Consider the following 21199-nt stretch of genomic DNA (forward strand, 5'->3'; position numbering starts at 1 on the left):
AATCTCGATTCACACCCATTTTTATCATTGGTCTATATTTAAGTAAAGATAATATAATATGAATCGTTTTTCCGCATATTTTAGTTTTAGATTTTCTCCAGAATTACTTCAGTAAATGGTTGTTTGTAGTAAAACAATCATAAACATATTTAAACAATGAACATAATATATATATATATATATATATATATATATATATATAGAAAAACACCATCCATGCATCACACACTCTGACCAATAGATGGCAGCACATAATATTGAAGCCTCACATGACAAACAGATGTACTATGAATTAATTATTTTTCTTTTATCCACATTTTTATGATTATTATTATTTACATTATTGACTTACAAATGCATTCTTCAAAATGTTGATGTATGCAAGAATACAGCGAAATGCAGAATAATAAAAAGAATATTATGAAACATTTTTTTAGTAGGCTAATTAAAATATTGCAAATGAGATTTTAGGAGTGTTGAGCAGTGTTTGTGTTATTACCCACTGCATTTGTAATTATCTCTTTGCTGACCCACATGTCTGACTGACTAAAGGAGAGAAAATACTATTTCATGCATGAATGTGACTTACTCCCACAAGGTGATGGCATGATGCATTTGCGTATTACAGAAATCTTTGAATCAAAATACCAAATTTAGTTCAGAAGTATAGATGCTGAATGCTGATCCAGTTCTCACAGGTTATAGATTTGTAGGCTTTTAATGTTTGCTATAAAATCTGTAAAATATGCATCTATAGCCTACCTTAACTTTAAATTCATAAAAATACCATTGCTGCAAAATTATGGCATAAGGTGCAAAACACTGATTTGTTTGTACATTTTTAACTCATTATTGCTTTTTCACCCCATTACATCTTCTTCCATAACTTAATCTTTCACATGGTGACATTAACCAAGACAATTTGCACTAATATTAAATTTTTAACAGAAAACCAAATGTTAAATGTTTGCAAGACATGCACAGGAAAAAAGGGATAAAAGAAAAACAAACCAGTTGATCTACAATATGAAAACGCATGTGTGAGCAAACCATAAGAGGCAGCCCAATGAAGGACATGGATCAAATGCTGAGACCAAACAGTGCATTCCTCTCTAAAATATAAATACAAAGACTGATCATGCAAGTCAATATGACACCCAGAATTTGACAATAATAGAACCATAATTATTTCAGTGCTAAATTAACGCTGTTAACGGTTGAGAAACCAAATCAATGGATAATAAATTATCAGTAACAGCACCTCAGCATGACTGGCAGCCATAAATTAGCAACAGCAACTTACTGTTGTCAGTGAAGAATCACAAGACGGTTGCTGCACCTGTCTTATGATTTTTCAAAGAAAACATTATAACAGGTATTATAACATATTCATTATAATTGCAGGTGAAACGAGTTGGTTTCAGGCGTCATGCTTTGCCTATGTTTGGGTTGAGGAGTAGGTGGGAGGAAAGGCTGTGGGCGCACGCGCTTCCTCTGTAGCGCGCGCGCGAGAGAGAGAGAGAGCAGCGTCTCAAAACTCAGGACCAGTAGCATGAAAACACTCTGTTATAACGTTTCGCTTCTCCCCTCCAACCATTCATTTAACAGTTAGTTTAATCTCAATGATTTCCCGTCGAAACGCCCCTGAAGCAAAAGTTTGACAAGCGGAAGTTCGCGCGGTAGGAAATCGGAAAAACTCTAAAGATTGAGAAATATTTATCCTTTATCTTGCTTGCTGTGCAGCGGTAGAGTATTTTAAAAATGGACACTCACGTTAAGGAGGGACAACTTTACGTCCAGCATCAGAAGTTTGGAAAGGTAAGACCTTGTCTCATAGTGTTTGATTTTTCAGGCAATGATATATGAAGATGTCTGACATGATAAACAGGAGTTGGCTATCTTACACATCACCAGTTTAAACACATGTGCCAACTAAGATATGCCATCTTTGTATTCTTGTTTGAACAACGTTCTATAGCCTACATTATAATACATACATTATATGCATTCTATACATTATAACCATAAAGTTAAAATAAATAGAAATTTGCACCTTCAATACACTTAAGTGTGCACAACTTATTTTGCAAGGCAAGGTTGTCAAACATTTATCAAGTTTTTTTTGAGTCATTATCAAGATGTATATGTTTTATTGCTTAGTCCTTTCTATGAAATGGCAAAATATAACATTGAGGGTGAGGGGGAAATAAGTATTCCTGCTTGATTTTGTGCAACACTGACTTTGATTTTGATGGACAAAAGTTTATTTATTTATTTTTTGTATAAATATTTCTAATATTTTAAAACTAAGTTGCATAACTGCTTTTTGTTTAAAGAAATAATAATGAAAAATATGTGTAACCATACAATTACGTGATTGCAGAGACTTTAAGCCTGAAATATATAGAAATATGACTATATAAATGAAATGCATGTATTTTTAACTAACTTTATAGGTCCGGACAAAGAAAAAGAGCATCGAGTCACCCTTAAACAAATGTTTTGACATTTACAAATTCAAATTGATCCAATCATATAGAGAGTGACAGTCGAAAGAGGACCTACAACATCAACCAAAATGTTTTAAATGTCAACTTAAAAAAACAACAATTCTAAATTAAGATTCAAGACAACTTAAATAGTTTCTTTAAGAGTAAGAAGGAATGGCTTTTTTTCTCTATTCCTCTCCTGCGTCATGAGATAGTCACATGAATGAGTACATCAGATCCTGTGCTACAACATCTCTTTAACTTTAAACTGTCTTCGTGCATAATCTGTGTTTTTAGGTCAGTAACTACATAAACATAGATTCATTTTCTTTTTCATTAATGATATCTAACCACCAAACAAGAGTAGGTTCTAGCCTACATACACGCGCATGGCCAGCTGTCTCTAAATAATTTCCACTCTCTTGTCTGTCCACGTGCAGTGGAAAATGCTACATCACAGACACATGACCACAAAAGGTTCTGTTTGTTTTCTCTCTTACTGAATGTGTTAGGCATGTATTTTTGTCATTGATATGAGTCATATGTCTTTAGTCAGACCTGTGTTGGATCAAAAACATTTTGCTGGAGCAATGGCTTGTCATTAATTCATTATCCACTTCTTCTGTCTGAAACTTCTTTGTGATATGGAAGTAGGCAAATTATGAGCACAAAGCACAGCTATATGTGTTTAGCCTCAGGCAACAGCAGAAATTCAAATTGAGGATACAACTTTAATGCTGTCATTCATTCATGCAGGTTTTTCTCAGATCGGGAGCACATGAACGTTGTAAGAAGGTTGTAGCTTATATATCGACAACTAAATAGCAAAATGCAAAGTATCTTGTCAACAATAACACTAGATTTCCATGACTAAAAATAATCTTGTGTGCTTGGTGACACCTCTTTAGCGGCTGATGATAAACTCATAGTGTGAATCACTGGATCGTGCTGCTGTGAGAGAGTGGCCTTGCGCTGAAAATGTATATTCTGCACAAGCATGCCGGGGACTGTCTTTCCCCGGCATCATGAACACATGGTTGCACTTTTGGGGGACCTAAAACCTGATTCCCTTTATTGATGTAAGGGTCTTGTTTGGCAATTAAGTTTTGGATAGTTTTGCTAGAGGCTGGTATCAACACAACACATGACTGTAGGCTTGCGAATCACTGTCAACAAGATTTGGAAACACAAGGACAAGAAAACAATATATGAACATGTTGTATGAAAGTGCATGTACCGTGTTTGACAACTCTGGATGGTGTGCAAAGTAAAACATGAGACAAATCAAGTCAAGTCACCTGCTTTACAGCTTTTTACAATACAGATTGTTTCAAAGCAGCTTTACAGTGATAACAAGAAAATGAGTCGATGCAAACGGACTTCATTTCGATTATCTTAAAGAAAAGTGTCATTGTTCAGCCGAAGTTAGTTCAGAGTTGATTCCATTCTGTTGTAAAAGATAAAGAATCAATTATTAAATCAGTTAATATCATCTATAAAGCAGTTCTGCAGAAAAAGTGTTGTCGTCCAGCTCAGTTCTCATACAATAGTGTCATTGCAGTCAAATCAATAATATTGTTAAGACCAAACAAATCTATTGCTTTTTTTCTTTTTTAGTGCTATCAATTATGTTTATTGTATTTTTTTATTTTCCTCACCCTGTTATTAGAGAGCTGTTTTTATTGCATGCCCAACATTAGCACGAGCACAGGCATTTCTCTATTTTCTGAGCTTGAGTTTTATCCATAGTTGTCAGGTTTCAATATTTCACACACTACATTTGTAAGACCGGCATAAAGCTTTTTATTTTCATATTTGAGGTCAATAACATTGCCAAATAAGGTATGCAACAACCACAAAACCTGTTTTAATGACTGCTTGTCCTTATATGGATGTAGATCTCTTTTACAACTTAATAGTGTCTCTTTGTCACTCTAACTAACACATTTCTGTTTGACATTTTACTACTGAACAAAGCACATGCATATTAATTGAGCACCGAGGCGGCTTATGAATGATGTTGCTGAACAACTTGCTTCAACATTCTAACACTGAATTGTTTCATACCTTACACCTCAGTCAAGGTGTAAAATCACCCAAAAAAACTGACCACTTTTATTACACAGAGTAGAACTAAACCCTTGCAATCGCAACTGTTGCAATTTCATATCACATTTGATCAGGAATGAGACGTATATTGTGACAGGCCAAACAGTTTACAATCCTTAGACTTGTTTGTGTATGGAGGAGTGATATCTTTTGCCTGGCCCACATTGGCCTTTGCTCTTACTTTTACTACAGCTCAAGGAACTTTAGAGCCAAACCAAATACAAACTGTACAATAAATGGAAAATACTAACGAATACATCGATGGTAGTTTACACATTTCTGATCTTTCCCAAACAGTACGATCGATCGGTATGCTCTTCTGGGCTTTGTTCTTTGCAAATTGTCTTGCATGCAACAGGATTGTACAAGGCAGATTTTAATGAATAAGTATATAGTCATTTACATGCATGCAGATTACAATACTTATAATACAGTGTTTTCTGAACAACTTGGTTCACAGTAAATGCACAAACTCTAAGTTTACAGAATTTCAGCCAAAATAAAAGCTTGAAGATTTGTCATGTTAAGCTTGAGGGTTGGAATTTAAGACATACCCTAAATATTTATATTGAATGTTAGCTCTCTGTTGACTGTCACTATTAACCCCTTACACACTGACGGCATTTTTAATGATTTCATGTGATTTCAAGTGGGATACTTAAAAGTAATGGCTTATAAATCTACAAATAAATATAAAAAAAATGTATCAGTGCATGGGGACTCATTTTATAGAAAACCTTTCAAAATTTGAAGAAAACTTGCTTTCATTATACACAGCTCACTGTGCATGTCGGAGAGTGAAAGAGAGAGCTGCAGACGCACTGATTTACTCACACTATTTACAGTCTGAAAGAAAGATTTCAAATTATTACTATTTTCTGCATTAAAAGTACAGAGCTTATGTAAATTTATGCACAATACTTGCAATCATGAGCCGAAATCCAGGCCCTGAAAAGATCAATACTTGGCGCCCAGGTATCGGTACGATATCCCTGCGCAAAATATTGCAATATACGCTGTATAGATTTTTCTCCCCACCCCTACTAGAGTTAGTAGGGGAAAACGTTTGGAAACCCCTGGTGTGATAGCAATATGTCAGTCCTTTAGCTTTCTTCTTTTTTTTTTAAATACTCAAATACGCAAAGTGGAAAATTTGTTTTACCACTGTCTTGTTCTCTTTTTAACTCTGGTCTGCTACTTTTATTGGTAAGTGGGAAGGCAATTGCTCACACTTTGTGCTGTGAATAAAGAGTTATTTTTTCTCTCATCATCTCTAAGCAAGTCACTGACTGAGCATCAGTCATGCTGTTTTACAAGAGCTTCGTGAATTATTTGAGAGTTAAAATATAATTCTTGATTTCCATTACACGAGAGTAGATGTTAAAACTTCATGCTGATTTGTACTCAGCTTTCGCCAAGATAAGCACCAACTAAGACGTAGCTTTACAGTAACCTATCCTTCTCCATCCATTTACGGTTCTTTCCAAATGGTGATGTGAATCTCCTTCTGTCTGGTTTTAATAGCTGCATTGTATTTGCGCGTCAGCACACACAACGGCTGCAACCACGGTGCGGTCCCCCCATAACAACCCTCTGGATTGAGCGGAGTAGGGAACATCTCTAGGGTCTTCAAATGGGCACCTTCTGTCCTCAGTGTTTCGTCGACTAGCCCACGACACCTCAAGAGGGTTCGACATTGACTCAGGCATCCCAGAGTCACCCCCCTCCGTCCCCCACTCAACTCAGCCCAGCTTACTGACCTTTACCTCCCCCCTGCTGCTGAGGTTGCTCTTTCCTCGTAGTTCACATGTGACCTAACCACAATCTCTCACAATCTCTCCACAACCCAACCATATGCGCCAACCCGTTTGACTAATGCTGTCGAGCCCCATTGCCGTCATTAAAGCAGGTTCAGTGGCAACGGTTCCGTATGGCATACTACCTGTCCAGACACCGATCCTCATTCACACAAAATACACAGGAACATAATATTACATTGCAAACTATACAAATAAACCAACAGACTCTTCAAGTTTTCAAGAATTTTTCGAAACCGTAGCATGGCGGCCTGTACACAGCCAGCCAGACTCTTTCCGTCTCAACCACAGCCAGTTGCTGCTCCTCTCTGCTGCTTCAGATAAGTTCTTTACTGTGCGACGCAACTCTTGGCCACTGAATCCGACGTCTCTGAGGAACCGGGTTGTGGAGTGTGCCACAAATCCTCGACAACCCACTTCCACTGGATAAACCCGGACTCTCTATCCTTGCTGTTCTGCTTTAGTTGCCAGCTGAGCATACCGCAGTTTCTTCCTCTCATATGCCTCATCTACAGCATCCTCCCATTGCACTGTTAACTCTATCAGTTGAACAATGCGTGCTGATCCAGACCACAAAACAATATCTGGTTGGAGGTTAGTGGTGGCAATCTCAGGTGGAAAAATAAGCCGCTGATCAAGATCAGCGAGCATTTTCCCGTCCCTAGCAGCTTCCAGTTGTCCTGGACGAGAATTGGTTTTAACACCTTTTCTTGGTGGTTGCTCGCCTGGGCGGAGGAATATTGTCTTCTGTGTGTAATGTTTTGCTAGAACAGGTGGCAACTTATTGGTCATGTTACGCTTGTCTTCCAATGCTGAAGCCAAACATCGCAGTACTTGGTCATGGCGCCAAGTAAACCGACCCTGGCTAAGAGCCACCTTACATCCTGTCAAAATGTGCCTTAATGTGTCAGGTGATGACCACAAAGGACAAGAGGGATCCTCTCCTACCCAGAGGTTTAGGTTCTGCGGTGATGGGAGAACTTCATATGTTGACCTGATAAGGAAACTGATCCTACTCTCTTCCATTGACCAAAGGTCTTGCAAGCCCATCTTGCGTTGTTCCACACTCTCCCATCTCATCCACTCTCCCTGCTTGGCGAAGGAAATGGCCTTTATACACCTCATCATCTCCTCCTGCTTTCACACCTTGTTGACTACGAGCTTCCTCCTTTGAGCTGGGGCTGCCTTGTGCCATTTAGGAGGAGCTAAACTGAGCCCAAAACCCCCTCTTCCATGCTGTACCTGTCCCACGATATCACAAATTTGAAGGGCCGCCTTTGCCTCTTCCACAGATTTCTTTGCTGACCACTTTCTACCAGTTTGAAGTGTACTTTACCTTTATATTAGTATGTGGACCACGATGGGAGCAAAATATTAATCAAATCCAAATGTTTTGAAATGTTCATGTTCATTTCCAATTTCATGAATGGAAATGCATATGGCAGAATAGGGAAACCATCTCAGACAGCGTGCACATATAGCGAAATGAGTTCTATTTTGTTGCTTATTGTGCTTCAACGGTATAAAATCGTTTTAATTGAAATGCTTAAAAACGCATGCAAACGATAAGCTTTCTCAGCACAGCAACGCCACATGAACGTAACCGCGATAGACACAGTATACTGCGTTTACACCATGTCATAATTTCCGTAGTCTCAAGCTTACCCTATTCGGAGCTGTTCACGTCCTCGGACTGGGAATTATGCGTTTCTATCACGTAGTACAATTAGGAGCTCTCAGAAAATTACCATCTTAAAAGCTGTAATTATGAGCTATACAAGGACATGAACGTTTTTTACCAGTTGAAATATAGTTTCTTTCGGTATATCGCCTTCCCCTATGTCAGAATATCTTTTTGGTAACAGGTGAATATTTTCTGAAGGAGTCATACATTTTGATGCGCAGTGTTGGGGATCAAGTTAATGTTTTATTTATGAAAATATATATACAAGTTTGAACTTTAAAGTTACTGTATCATTCCCATCTTACTGTGATATTGGCAACACATTAACAAGATGGAATCACTCAATATGTTCTTTTACATAATTATTTAGCCTACAGACAGTGCAGCACATGTACAGCCAGAGGCATTTCATCAGATTAGCTTTGAATGAGGATTTAAGGAAGTTACCAGTCACTCTCTTCTTTCTGACCATTTGCATAATTTCCATCCTGCACAGTATATTCCTCAAGTGTTGCCTTATATGGCTATGCAAGGTCTATATAAATAAAACAATGCCACACCACCCCATTCTAGTATCGATTAATTTGATTTTGGCATTAATTAATAATAGATAATGATAATTAATATTATAATGAAAGTGTTCAGTTAAACCAAGGTTTGTATTTGTATCCACTGGTGGTATTGGTATAGTCTTCATTGAATGCATCAGTCACTCAAAAAGAAAGGGATAGTTTTTAAGAGGAGGATTACTGCACAAAAACCTGCTGAGTGGTGGAGGAAAAAGAGCATGCTGGGTAATCCCACACCCCATCCTTACCACATTGACATCTGTTGTCTGTACAGTATCTTCTGCAATGGTCAGGGGTTGGAGTCTGTCTAAAAGGTAGACACATTTGTGATTTATTTTATGGAGTCATCTTTTCTCAGCTTCTTGTGCTCAGGTGTGCAGTATTTAAAAGCATGTGGCAATGTGGTAACTGGGTAGAAAATTGACACTTCCTTTGATGGGTGCAGATAGATGCTTGAATGACCCAACAAGAATCTGGAATCTGGACTTGTGAACAGAACTTGTGGTGAGGGAAGTTGACATTAGTTTGAAAGCATAACATTTCACATAGTTTCATTGCAACTGACTTACAGTAAACTCATTGTAACTGCACAAAACAAAAACAGTAGACGGACTAAATGAAAACTGTACACAAAGCAGCGCTGCGCTTATAAACACTACTTTAATAGGCATTATATGGAGGTAGAGGAAAAGAAAATGCCATCAAAACTTTTCTGACGACATTCAGTTCCATTCAGAGATATATTCATATAAACCCTCACCCCCAATTCAATATTTATGTTTTTTCCCCCAATATTTCAAGAATCGCGAACAGTGAGCTTGCTTCGTCTGGTACAGTATTTACTCTGCCAGTGCATCTGTGCTCTCTCCTTTTTGCGTCCTCTTTGTGTCCTGTCTCTGACCTGTGATAACGTCCTTTTTACAGACTTTGTAATATATCCACACAAATTACATTTTGGGAAATTATTACAGAGCAGTTTGTGTAAAAATCAGTACAAGTTTGATGGCTGGTTCTTTAATCTTATTGAAGTGAGAGATACAACAGGATCACTTGGAATAAAAATAGATTTAGATTCCTGATACGTTTTCCAAATGCTGTGCAGTCCTTAGTTGTCAAGTTAAGTTACGTTTATTTATACAGCGCTTTATACAATTCAGACTGTTTTAAAGCAGCTTTCCAGTGGTAACAGGAAAATGATTCAATAGTGCAAACAGAGTTCATTTTGTCTGCACAGCAGCTCTAAAAGAAGATATTGTCATTGTTCAGCTGAAGTCAGTTCAGTGTTGATTTCAGTTCCATTGTAAAGATCCAACTTACTGCTTGACTGAATAACTTTTTTGCTTTAATAAGAATACATTTATATTTAACTCATACAGTGAAGAATATGCAATATCTTATTTTTACATTTGATTATTACAATTAAATATTGTTAAAAAAACCTATTGTATCTTAAAAACGTAATTTAATTAATATTTTTGTTATATTGTATTTGTCCTATTGTTTGTAATTTGCATCTTTTTCTTATTTTTAATAACAGAAACTAGATAAAATAACACAAAATTAACTCTATCACGATACACAGTATATCGTTATCGTGAAATAAAATTTCTCATATCGTGAAATAAAAATTTGGTCATATTGCCCACAGCTAAAGTCAGCCATTGACTGAAATGTCAACTTCATATAGTTCTTTTTAGTTCCACCAAAACAAATGTTATTCAAATTGTGATTAAATTATATACAGAAAGCCGTTGAACATTTTTAGTTGTAATCAGTACAAGTTCTGCTCTCTCGCCAAAACCCCTGTTACCGTTGCCCAGCAACTGTAATCATAATTGCATTTTTAATAGTTCCACATAGTGATGCTCATAATTACGTGATTAACCGTTAACCCTGCAGTGTTTTGACAGATTAATACTACCAGTTTAAGGGGGCCTATTATGCAAAATTCACTTCTATATTGTTTTTTAATAATAACATAATTATGTGAGTACATAACCACCCTGTGGTAAAATCCATCCACTCCGTTTGTTATTTTCCCCATAAATTCAGGGAAATACTCCACGGCACATTGGAACAGGCTCCGCCCACAACTGGTGACTATTAGCTTAGTTCCTCCCCTGAGTGAGCTGTAGACAGACCGCCATGTTTATCTCCCTGCCAGAGCATTTAGCAGCAGCATTCAAGTAAGAAATGAATTAATATTAAAGCTACTGAAGTTATTCAATCAAACAGTGAGTGATTTTCTGTTTTTCTTTTGCTGTTTGATTCATATTAACAGCAGTAGGTAATTGTATATTACGCTGCTGTCACTTTAATACACAGATCTAATATACACATGCGATTTCTTTCCCTGCTGTTTACGTTCACAAACATAATGAACTTTGTGTGTATTTGACGGTTTAAGATGCAAAAGAGGATTAGTTTAATACTCACGGACTGTCTGACAGCCAGCTTTCTGTGCACTCATAAAACCATGTATCTGAAGTTTAAACTGATATGGCTATAAAGCATGCAAATAATAAACTTTCATGATGACCAAGAACTCCAATGTCACGAGAGCGCGGCCGCTAGAGAGATGATAATCGAAAACAAACAGATGTTTTGGCAGAATATCCGAGGCACAAGCTGTAAAGGCACAGTGCTATTCTGGATAGGAAGGAGGGAGCAGCAGCTCATTTGCATTTAAAAATAGATACTCGCGCCATTCTCACGGCCCTCGGCCTGCTTGCCACATATAGGCTTTGTACTTCACTCGTGTTACAATATCCACGTAAAACATCATCCTGCTCATGCTTGTGCTTGGTATAACTCTACAGTGGTGCGGCGGGCGCGCTGAAAAGCATAGATTGCACTCTGGAATATTTCAATTGAGCAGTGTAACTTTTGGATTTTGGATGACTATTTTATTTTATATACTGTTTTTCAGAAGCAGATTCTTCGCTACAAGTGCATGATGTGATGTGTGAATCCTCATGTTCTGTTGTTCTGTCGTTTATGCTGCTATTATTTACGCATGTAAAACTTATCCCTAGAAAACACATTTTTATATTTTTACTGGGTCACAGACACTTATCAATTCTAATTTAAGTGTATTATAATCTGACATAATCTTGTTGGTTAACAGTAAGTGATCGGTTATTGAGCATCGATTGTCATTTAGGAAAAAAACTAAATGAACATCTCTAGTTTCTACATGTATAATACCTCTTCATTTGCAAAGATGTTACCCAATCATAGCAGTGGGTGTTTACAATGAAGTCTCAAATAAGACATGCTCCTTAGAATTAAAGCATCAACAAACAGGGTAGAAAATTATTTCTGAATTATGCCTGCTTTTGATTTAAAAATCCTACCATTATTATTAGTGGACCTCAGGGAAAAGTATAAAATAATAAAAAATACCAAATATCATGATGGTTTGTTCCTTTCCATCTAATAGACTGGATTTGGTAGTGTGTAAACTACATTAGCAACAACACATCTGCATCACAATATTGAATCAGCTTGAAACACTTGTGCCTTTGTTTAAAGATCATTGTCTTCTCTAGTTACGTTAAAAACAATATGAGGAACTGACCCAGACTCCTCCTCTCACACACACCCATACACACACAGATGTCTTTTGTTTGCTGCAGTCCATTGCTTTCAATGTCTATCTGGAGGAAGGGGCTTTAAAGTCATTATTGTCAAGTTCTTCTTGTGGACCTCAGCATTATAACTCCACATTGCTAAATAAAGAAAGAAGTTTGACACTCCTCTTGTACAAAATTCCAGATTTTATGGCCTTGATTTAAGGCCAGTTGTAATTTAACAATGATTTGCAGCTACATGGAAGTTCGTTTAACCCGACTATATGATTGGAGGTTTCCAGTGTACATCACCAGAGAAAAGTCTGCCATTGTCCGATTAAAACATTTTGATTAAAAAATAAATAATAATGAAAAAATGAAATAAATGCATGGATAAATTGTACACAATAAGATGCAGTTATAAAATAGATATAGTGAATTCCCTTTTAATGGATAGCGACTTGAGGGAACATGAGTTGACACGGCCTATATCCTGTCTAGATTCAAACTAACAGAAATAGTTTTGTGTATGTATTTTCAAAACTCTTTAGACCCATAAGTGAATAACAGTTGAATTTGCCCAAGACACTGCCAGATCTTCATAGAAGAGTACAAACTTCATCTTCTCCCTCTCTCCTTTTTAGAAATGGAAGAAGAACTGGTTCGTTCTGTTCCCAGCCAGTCAAAACGGCATCGCCAGGCTTGAGTTTTATGATTGCTCAGGCAGTGCCAGTGATAAACCCAGCACTAAGAAAATGGACAAGAAGATAATCCGCCTGTCAGAATGCATCAGCATACTCCCTGCTGTCACTGAAACCTGCCCCAAAGAAAACATGGCTGCGTTCTGTGTGGAGACCAATGACAAGACGTACGTCTTTGCAGCTGAGAAATATATAACCAATGAGTGGGTGGAGAAGATGTGTGAGATTGCTTTTCAGGTGAGATGACATCATGGAGACTTTTTAATGGTTAAAGATTCTGTGGTTAACGCTTCTGTGAACTTTCCCCTGAGTTTTAAGATGAATGAGAGACCTGTTTTTTTAAGTTTTTTTTTTAAAAAAGACTAATAGAATTTAGAAAATGGCTAGGGTTTGCTGGTTTGAAAATGAATGAATTCTGTTCAGCTGTTTGACTCGTGCGATAACCTTGAAACCACATTATAACGAGGTTATGGATGTATTTGGAACATTAAAATCCATTCCAGACAATTTCCAAAGGGAATATCACAGCTGTCCCTATACTAACTCAGCATCTCTCTTTCTGTCTCACTTTCTCTCTCTCTGTCTCTATCACTCTAAGGGAGGAAGTGGTTCTCTTGGTGGTTTTGACTCAAATGGACAGCAAGACCTTCAAATGGCAGAAAATCTCATTTATTACTCCAGAGAGGAAGGTAAGAAGAGACATGTGACAGTATGACAGTTTAACAAGCTGGGTGTGTGCCAGCAGTTCTTTGTTTCTTCATTTTATCTATACAACTCCAAGTATTATTTCCATGTGCGATGAGTTTCTCAAAACATAGGACTTAGACATCATGTCCACTCTCAGTTCAGTTACTTTTTGGTTCCTAGATTGAAGTTATTTGTATATCATCTAGACCAGCAAAACTGACCTGAGATCAGTGAATAGACAGAAATGTTCTGTTAGATGCAAATCTAAACAGATTAATTATTAGCTGCATGCAAATTTCCTTCTCATGTTAGTCACAAAGCCCCAAATATTAGAGCTCTTGAACAGTTGCTACTTGAGTAGTTACAGAATCAAGGGCTGTTTCCAGAAAGATGTAGTTGGTTGTGTCCCTCATTTTATTTTAATAGTCACAGTGAAAGGTGCAAAGGGCTAACAAGCGAAATGGAGGACGACAGAAAGTAGAGCAGAATCTCAGGCATTTCCCCGACCCCCTCCTTCATTGCTGGCACTCACTTCATCCAGTGCTATGCAAGGTAAACAGTTAAGGAGCCACTATTAAGTCCACTTAAACTACCTCTTTTCCTGCTGTGCATTCTCGAGTGTTTCTAGGGAAATAGTTTGTGATCACTTCTGTTTTTAGTAAGGGCAGCACTGACTTCCTTAAAGAGTGTGAGAGCTGACATTTAAAAGGCTTTGCTACAATACAGTCTTGGCACTCTGACTATCTCTTATTTATACACTGCCATGCCAGTGTATGACAGTGGGCATCAGAGTGTAATGTGTATTGAATAATGATGGTTGGTGCCCTGTGCAGGGGTATTTTGGTTAAAATCCAATCCCAGGGATAGACAAGACAATAAATGTAGATTACAGTGGAGCGTTTAGAGAAGCGGAGGAAAGTCGGGTAATCGGTCATGGCCTTTGGTGTCTGATAAGCAGAAGCGTATCTGTGCTGAATTTAGCTGTGAAATAGCGTACGGGACCCATCAAATGAAAAACTTCCAGGTTGTACTTGCAGATTGTTCCTACGTGATTTGAAAAAGACCAGTGTTGGCTAATTTCCTGAGATTCAAAGAATTTTCAGTTTTACTTGTAAAGCCACGGAACTGACTTCTGTTGGTCTTGTCGGTACACAAATTGTAACGTTACACTCTGTCACAACTCAATACAATTCACGATACTTAACAAGCGTGCCGTACAAATGCTGAAAAGTGAAGCCAAAGCCTCTCAATCGCCCTCAGGTGGTTGGTCCCAGTATAGGTCATAAACCCCGCCTTACCCATGAAATCTAATTTTCTAATTTGATTCAATATTGGCTCATTTGGATAACAGTAGATAACCTACATGTTAATTGTTCTCAAGAAAAAATATATCTCACATAATGCTGTAAACATACAGAGAGCCCTATCAGCTAGTATTATTAAAGGTTAAAAATAACAATTTAAATATAATGTGGTTATTATTATAACAATTATGTTACGAGACAAGTAAAAATATAATAAATATGTAATATAGTGCACATATTTAGCGAAATACTCCTCTCTATAGCTATTTTGGTCGATATTATGTATGAGGCATATACCTTTTGGTAAGTTGTACTGTATTTTTAAATAAAAAGTAACAGATGATTGGTTTACTTGAAATGATAGTGCTACAGCGATCTGTCACATCACATTTACAAGCGCCAAAACGGTATTTATTGTCTGAATTTCGTAATAAACTGGACCGAACCTGAGAGCTGAGAATTTCAAAAGTAACCTGCTCTGTCTAGTTGGTGTTAGTGTCCACTTTGCTCCGCGATTCTTCTCTGCGTGAGAGCGTGTGAAAAGACTCGGGTCCCGCGTTCACTACTGCGCATAATCAGGTCCCAAATCTGTGCAGGATGTCAGCGCCAAATTAGGATTTTGGGGGCTTAAATTTTTTATCAATGGAAGAGAGTGCAGGCGCGTCGTCCATCTTTTTTACAGTCTATGATACTGAACTCATGATACAATTCTATCATGATACTTAAAGCCAATATAAAGAAGAGGTTTTTATTATTATTATTATTACTACTTTTAAGACGTATGCTAAATAGTTCAAATGTACTGTTAATTAAAATGGTCCTAGTATTGGTCCTAGTCATCAATTCACAGGGCAATGGTGACACCAGAATAAAAATAATTCATGATTCTGAACCTGAGAATAGAATTATATTAGACACACTTGCACTCTGTCACCAACTACATGCTCAATTTATGTACACCCTTTTTTACTGGTCAAATCAGACATTTGGCATTATCAGGACCCACAAATATTCCCCCATTGCATTATTATACATTATATTCAACATTGCATAGCAATAATAGTATCAACTATCAACAATAATATTTGAGTGTAGTACTGTTAATAAAACTCTGTAAACTTTCATTTTTTCCTCACCAAGTACTCAAGCTTTAATGCAGGCATTCGTTTGATCTCTTACACAGACAAGCAGTGCGCTCACAGACTCTCCACGTTCTCACCATGTCCTGTATCTCCCTCTATAAATGCACTTTAAAACCATCATACTAATAAGACTAAAAACACGATATGGTGATTTATATGATGTTAGTGCTTTCACTTTGAAGAGTGCCGCTCCAGTGCTTCAGGTGATCAGTATTTGAACGTCTGTGCCTACAACAGCATGTGCGTTGATCAGTAAATCTGTTCATAGTATGAAATGATCGAGTCTCTTCAGAAAACAGCTTAAAACACTTGATTATTTTTATAATGTCTTTATGACCTTTTTTGTGATTTTAAGTTTTAGGGGAAGGGATTTAAATGGAGGGACAGAAATCTCTCAGGTTTCAATAAAAATATCTTAATTTGTGTTTGAAAGATGAAGGAACTTCAACTTTATATTACGATACATACCGGCACATTTTTATATTTTGTGATCTATCCTTACATCCCCCACACATAATTATTATAAATTGTACAAACCCTTATAGATACATAATCCTCCATATCACCACATAACAAATTAGTAATCCCAACTACTATATCTAATTGTATCTAATTGTACATACAGTACATTCAGTCACAATATATAACGCCGTAAAGCTGTTTTGAAACAATATGTATTGTGAAAAAATTTACTAGATTTCAACTTAACTGAAAAAAAAAAATCGTATCTGCATGTATCTTGACTGTGCTATTTCAGTCAATAAGTTACAGCAACAAAATAACCTGAATAAAACAGGTTGATTAGCATGTCTTACACCTGCTCTGGTGTCATAATGAGAAGAAGCCTAATAAAAATAACGAAAAGAAAAAGCTTAAGTAGTTCACCAATTTTCTTTAATCTTTGTAATTATTCATAACAATTTTTTTTTAACAAAATCTAAGAAAAAATAATAATAATTGTTTGCCAAATCAGACACATGGTGTATCTGAAGTGTGAAAACATGGAGAACAAACAAAACAGGAAATGATTTCATAGAGAGAGGACCCCTGAAGACCTTTAAGGTCAATAAAATATCAGATTTGGCCTTTTTATAAAATGCAGTTAGTAAACATGTTATGCAATTCCCAAAAAACATAATTTGTTATATTTAAAAAAAAAAGTGTTATACCTTAAAAATAATTGTGAAAACATTTAATGATTAAACATTTAAGATATGTATACTCAGGTGTATTGAAGATCTAAGAAAAATGTACATTTACATCATAATTATATCACATTTTTTGAATTATTAAATTGAACCTGTTCTTGAAAATGGCATAAAAGTTTTTCAGAACCAACATGAATTAAAAGAGTAAATTTCTAAAAAACTTGGCATGTGTTTTTAAATGTGATTTTAAAGAGGTTTCTCTTTCTTTATCATGGATTTGTCTTTTTTCTATTGACCCACATACAAATTATACCTGTCTTGCAATATATCTGCAGTGCAATATATCTTATATCTGAAGTGAACTCATAACATTCCATTTTCCAGTTAATGAATTTTGGGTGAGTGTCCAGAGGACAGAAGCATCAGAGCGCTGTGGTCTCTCTGGTAATTACTGGCTTAGGGCTAATGTGGACAACCTTATTCTGAAGGACCCCAAGACTAAAAAGGATTTATTCATATGGCCTTACAAACTTCTCCGTCGCTATGGAAGAGACCGGGTGAGTATTATTTTCTGATTTTGAACTGTCCTCAATTAAAGTATACAAAATTTCAAACCAATTCAAAATCTGTGTAAAGTGCTAAAAATGGTCAATTGCATGATATTCAATGGCACTGAATATCATCTGTAGGAGGAGGGTAACAGTTGAAGACCTTCAAAATTGACTTAGCCTTGACTTTGTATATACATAGCCAATATACACCCACACATTAGCACGTAGACGGCACACATCATGTTTGAAATAATCTAACGGCTGTTTGCGTTAACCCAACATTGCAGACCGCTGGCCTCATACTACAGATGACATCTAAAGCAGGAACTTAAGCCACTGTTGTTTCCAACTCTGCTTCCTGTCTTTACTATAGAAACTGCCTTGGTACAGGAAGCTGGCCTTCCTCTATCCCTTATGAGTGGGTGGAAGGCAGAGCTAATGCGGTGAATGACTATTGAATGCAGGTCATGATAGTTTGAAACGATGGTCTCAATTTATATTAGATGTTTTTAAGTACTATATACTCATGCCAAAAAAAAATGTTAGGAACAATACACTTGTGATCATGTTGTATTGTAAAACACTTTTGCTGCTATCAAGGTGGGATATGGGTAAGGTTAAGGACTGGTTTATTCTGGGATGTGAAGGTTTAAGGGTAAGTATTTTTACATTTAAGCAAATGTAAAAACATGCCAAAAGCGCATCATATCAAATTATTAATTTTAATGTTATTACATCGTAGTTAAAGTCACCTAGTAAAAATTGTGTCCAAGAAGATCAATAAGCCCAGTGTGTTCGGTCCATATTGGGTTTTTCAAGTAAGATGCTGAAATGTTCATTTAAAGAAGGTTCATTCAAATAGCAAGTATGTTCTGTATAAGAGAATTAGAATGAAAGTGAAGAAATGTCACAAACATGTTGTCACATTTCTGACATGCTCTGTCACATTTCAGGTCATGTTCTCTTTTGAAGCTGGGCGACGCTGTGAATCTGGGCCGGGGAGCTTCACCTTTGAGACAAAGCAGGGGAATGAGATATTTCACATGGTTGAGAAATCCATTCGGGAGCAGAAAGCCCAAGCTGAAGAACGACACCAAAGCTTTCCATCATTAGACTCTGACTGCCCAGCTCTCCAGCAGATCCGTGCTGCCATCTCAGAAGCAAACAGTCGTGAACCAGATGGAGATTCTGGTGGTAGCAAGCCTGGGTCTGCGGATGGTGTCTTTGGTCGAAAGGACAATGATGGGAAAAACATAAAGGGCCGAAGCCTTCCAGAGCCGCCACCTCCAGTTAGTGGGACCCCTCCACGATCTCCCATGCCTCGTGGGTCCAAAAATCTGTTAGAGGACCAAGGGAGTCTGTACTCTGAGCCTGCTGACTCGGTCCGTGCGCCGCCCAGTCTAGGAGACTGTTTGTACTCAGACCCGGTGGACAGTATCAAAGTCATGCCCACTCCTACCCCACGCCTCAGGCCGACTGGTGAAGAGGGGGGTAGCCGCCACTCAGGAATCAAGCCTGAGCCGTTCTACTCAGACATCTATGATCATATCAGTCTGGACTTGGTGCAAAGGACAATGGCATTGGGACTCGATGGGCGAAGCAGACACCCTGCAGATGGTGGTCCAACAGAGCACATCTATGATGAGCCAGAGGGACGAGCCGGATCTACACTTCCTATCATCACACTTTATGATGAAGCACGGTTGGAAATGCATCCCTGGAAAACCAGGGGAACGGAGGAGCCTCAAAGTCATGAGGTGGCTCAACAACCACTGCCACTGCCCAGACCAAAAGGCCCCAAACCTGTCACAGCACCGAAACCAAGCAAAGTAGCACTGCCCAAGAAAGACCCTCATCCGCTGCCTCAAAACAAAGGCAGTGCTAACCTGAACAACAATAACAGTGGCATCAGCCATGAAAGCACCGAAGTTGGTAGAAGAGGTGCTGGTGCTGGAAACAACAAGGACCTGTATAATAAAGTATCTAGACATCAGCCACCTCCAAATGCGTGGCATCCAACCATGCAGTCTCCAGACATCATATACGACAACTTAGGAGACATTTGACTTAACCTTTGTCAACATTTAGGCAGTCATGGATAAAGGAAATGTGTCCATGTTAAGAAGGGAGAGCTCAGTATCAGGGCACAGATTGAAACCTTAATCATGTAGTCACTGACTGTCAAAGTGTCTGAGAGCTAAGACTATACAAAACTTTTGTGTGGATAATGCCCTCTGAAAGGGCTTGTACTGGCCTATGCCAGAGTTTTGCACTTCTTGGGCAAAGTAGTCCTATTTTGTAAATCTGAGTCTGTGACTTGCGTATCGGAAGAGATTATGAAGTACTTGGCATAACACTTGGTTCTCTTGCATAGGGAATTAGAGTGTTGTTGTCTGAATGTTAGCTGACAGATTCAATTTAATTGTTGACGAAGTGCAGAAACTGCACTGGCAGGTCAGTTATTGCACATACAAACCTTGCATTGTTTTGCATGGAGATTGTAGCAAAAGGATACTAATCCACTGCCGTGTGTGTGTGTGTGTGTGTGTGTGTTTTATATGTAAGAGTGTATGTGGATGAGTCAGCAGCTGTGCTGTTGTTCAACATGATCATGATGATAATAATAAAAATTATAGTAAAAGAATACTTTTCCATTTCCGAAAATGTACAAGTATGTGCACAACTGCACATCCTAGGAAAACTCTGGACTTGGTTTAAGGGGGCATGAAAATTACCCTGAATGCCCTATCCTTCACTCTCAGTCTCTTATTCATCTAGTCCTCTGTCATCCTGAAAAGCAACTGACATCTGAGGGATAATCCTGATGCAAAGTGAATATTAACAATCTGTGTAAAAAAGTGGCCTTACTTCAGATGGGAGTTGGCCGAGTTAATATGTGTCTGCCTGGCAGTGTGTGAAGGTACAGACTGTTCTCTGTCCTGTTCTCCTTCACCCCCTCACTCATTTCCTTTTGTCCTCTCTCCAGTCTCCCCTAGTCTTTTCTTCCACTGCTAAAGTTTTTTTTTCTTTTAAGTGGACAGCCAAAATCTGACCTATTCATCACAATCTGCTGTATTTTTTCAATGTTTGGTGCTCTTAAACAGAAAAAACAGTGAATGTGTTGAGAGAGTCTTTCACCTAAAAAGAATGCATTCATTTGGTCCAAGGTCTGGCTAAGCATAGTTTACCATCATACTGGGTTGCAGTGGTACATTTTAACAGCAAATTACTCATAGGCATTAAAAAAGGAAGTGGACTGACAACTACACTTTTTCTCTCTCTTCTTATCATTGTCATTTGTAATCAGTATCATTTGTTATTTTAGTTTGACTTTGACAGTATGTTTGTATTATATCCAACAATAAGTAATTCAATAGACAAAGAACTGAGTAAATATTTGAGACAAGCTAAATTTGGTGTAAACTT

At 37.6% G+C, this 21199-nt stretch overlaps 1 protein-coding gene across 1 annotated transcript; it reads left to right on the plus strand.

Annotated features, from left to right (window-relative positions):
- Positions 1 to 1475: 1475 nt before the first annotated feature.
- Positions 1476 to 21185, plus strand: dok1b (docking protein 1b). Its single transcript, XM_077229575.1, has 5 exons — positions 1476 to 1818; positions 12885 to 13178; positions 13540 to 13630; positions 17607 to 17779; positions 18727 to 21185. Exons 1-5 carry the CDS (start codon positions 1762 to 1764, stop codon positions 19837 to 19839), a joined length of 1728 nt encoding a protein of 575 aa, XP_077085690.1. The 5' UTR covers positions 1476 to 1761; the 3' UTR covers positions 19840 to 21185.
- Positions 21186 to 21199: the final 14 nt, after the last annotated feature.

The sequence above is a fragment of the Siphateles boraxobius genome, unplaced genomic scaffold (genome assembly GCF_051911475.1).
Source record: "Siphateles boraxobius isolate OS27281-9 unplaced genomic scaffold, OSU_SipBor_1 130, whole genome shotgun sequence".
NCBI lineage: Eukaryota > Metazoa > Chordata > Actinopteri > Cypriniformes > Leuciscidae > Siphateles > Siphateles boraxobius.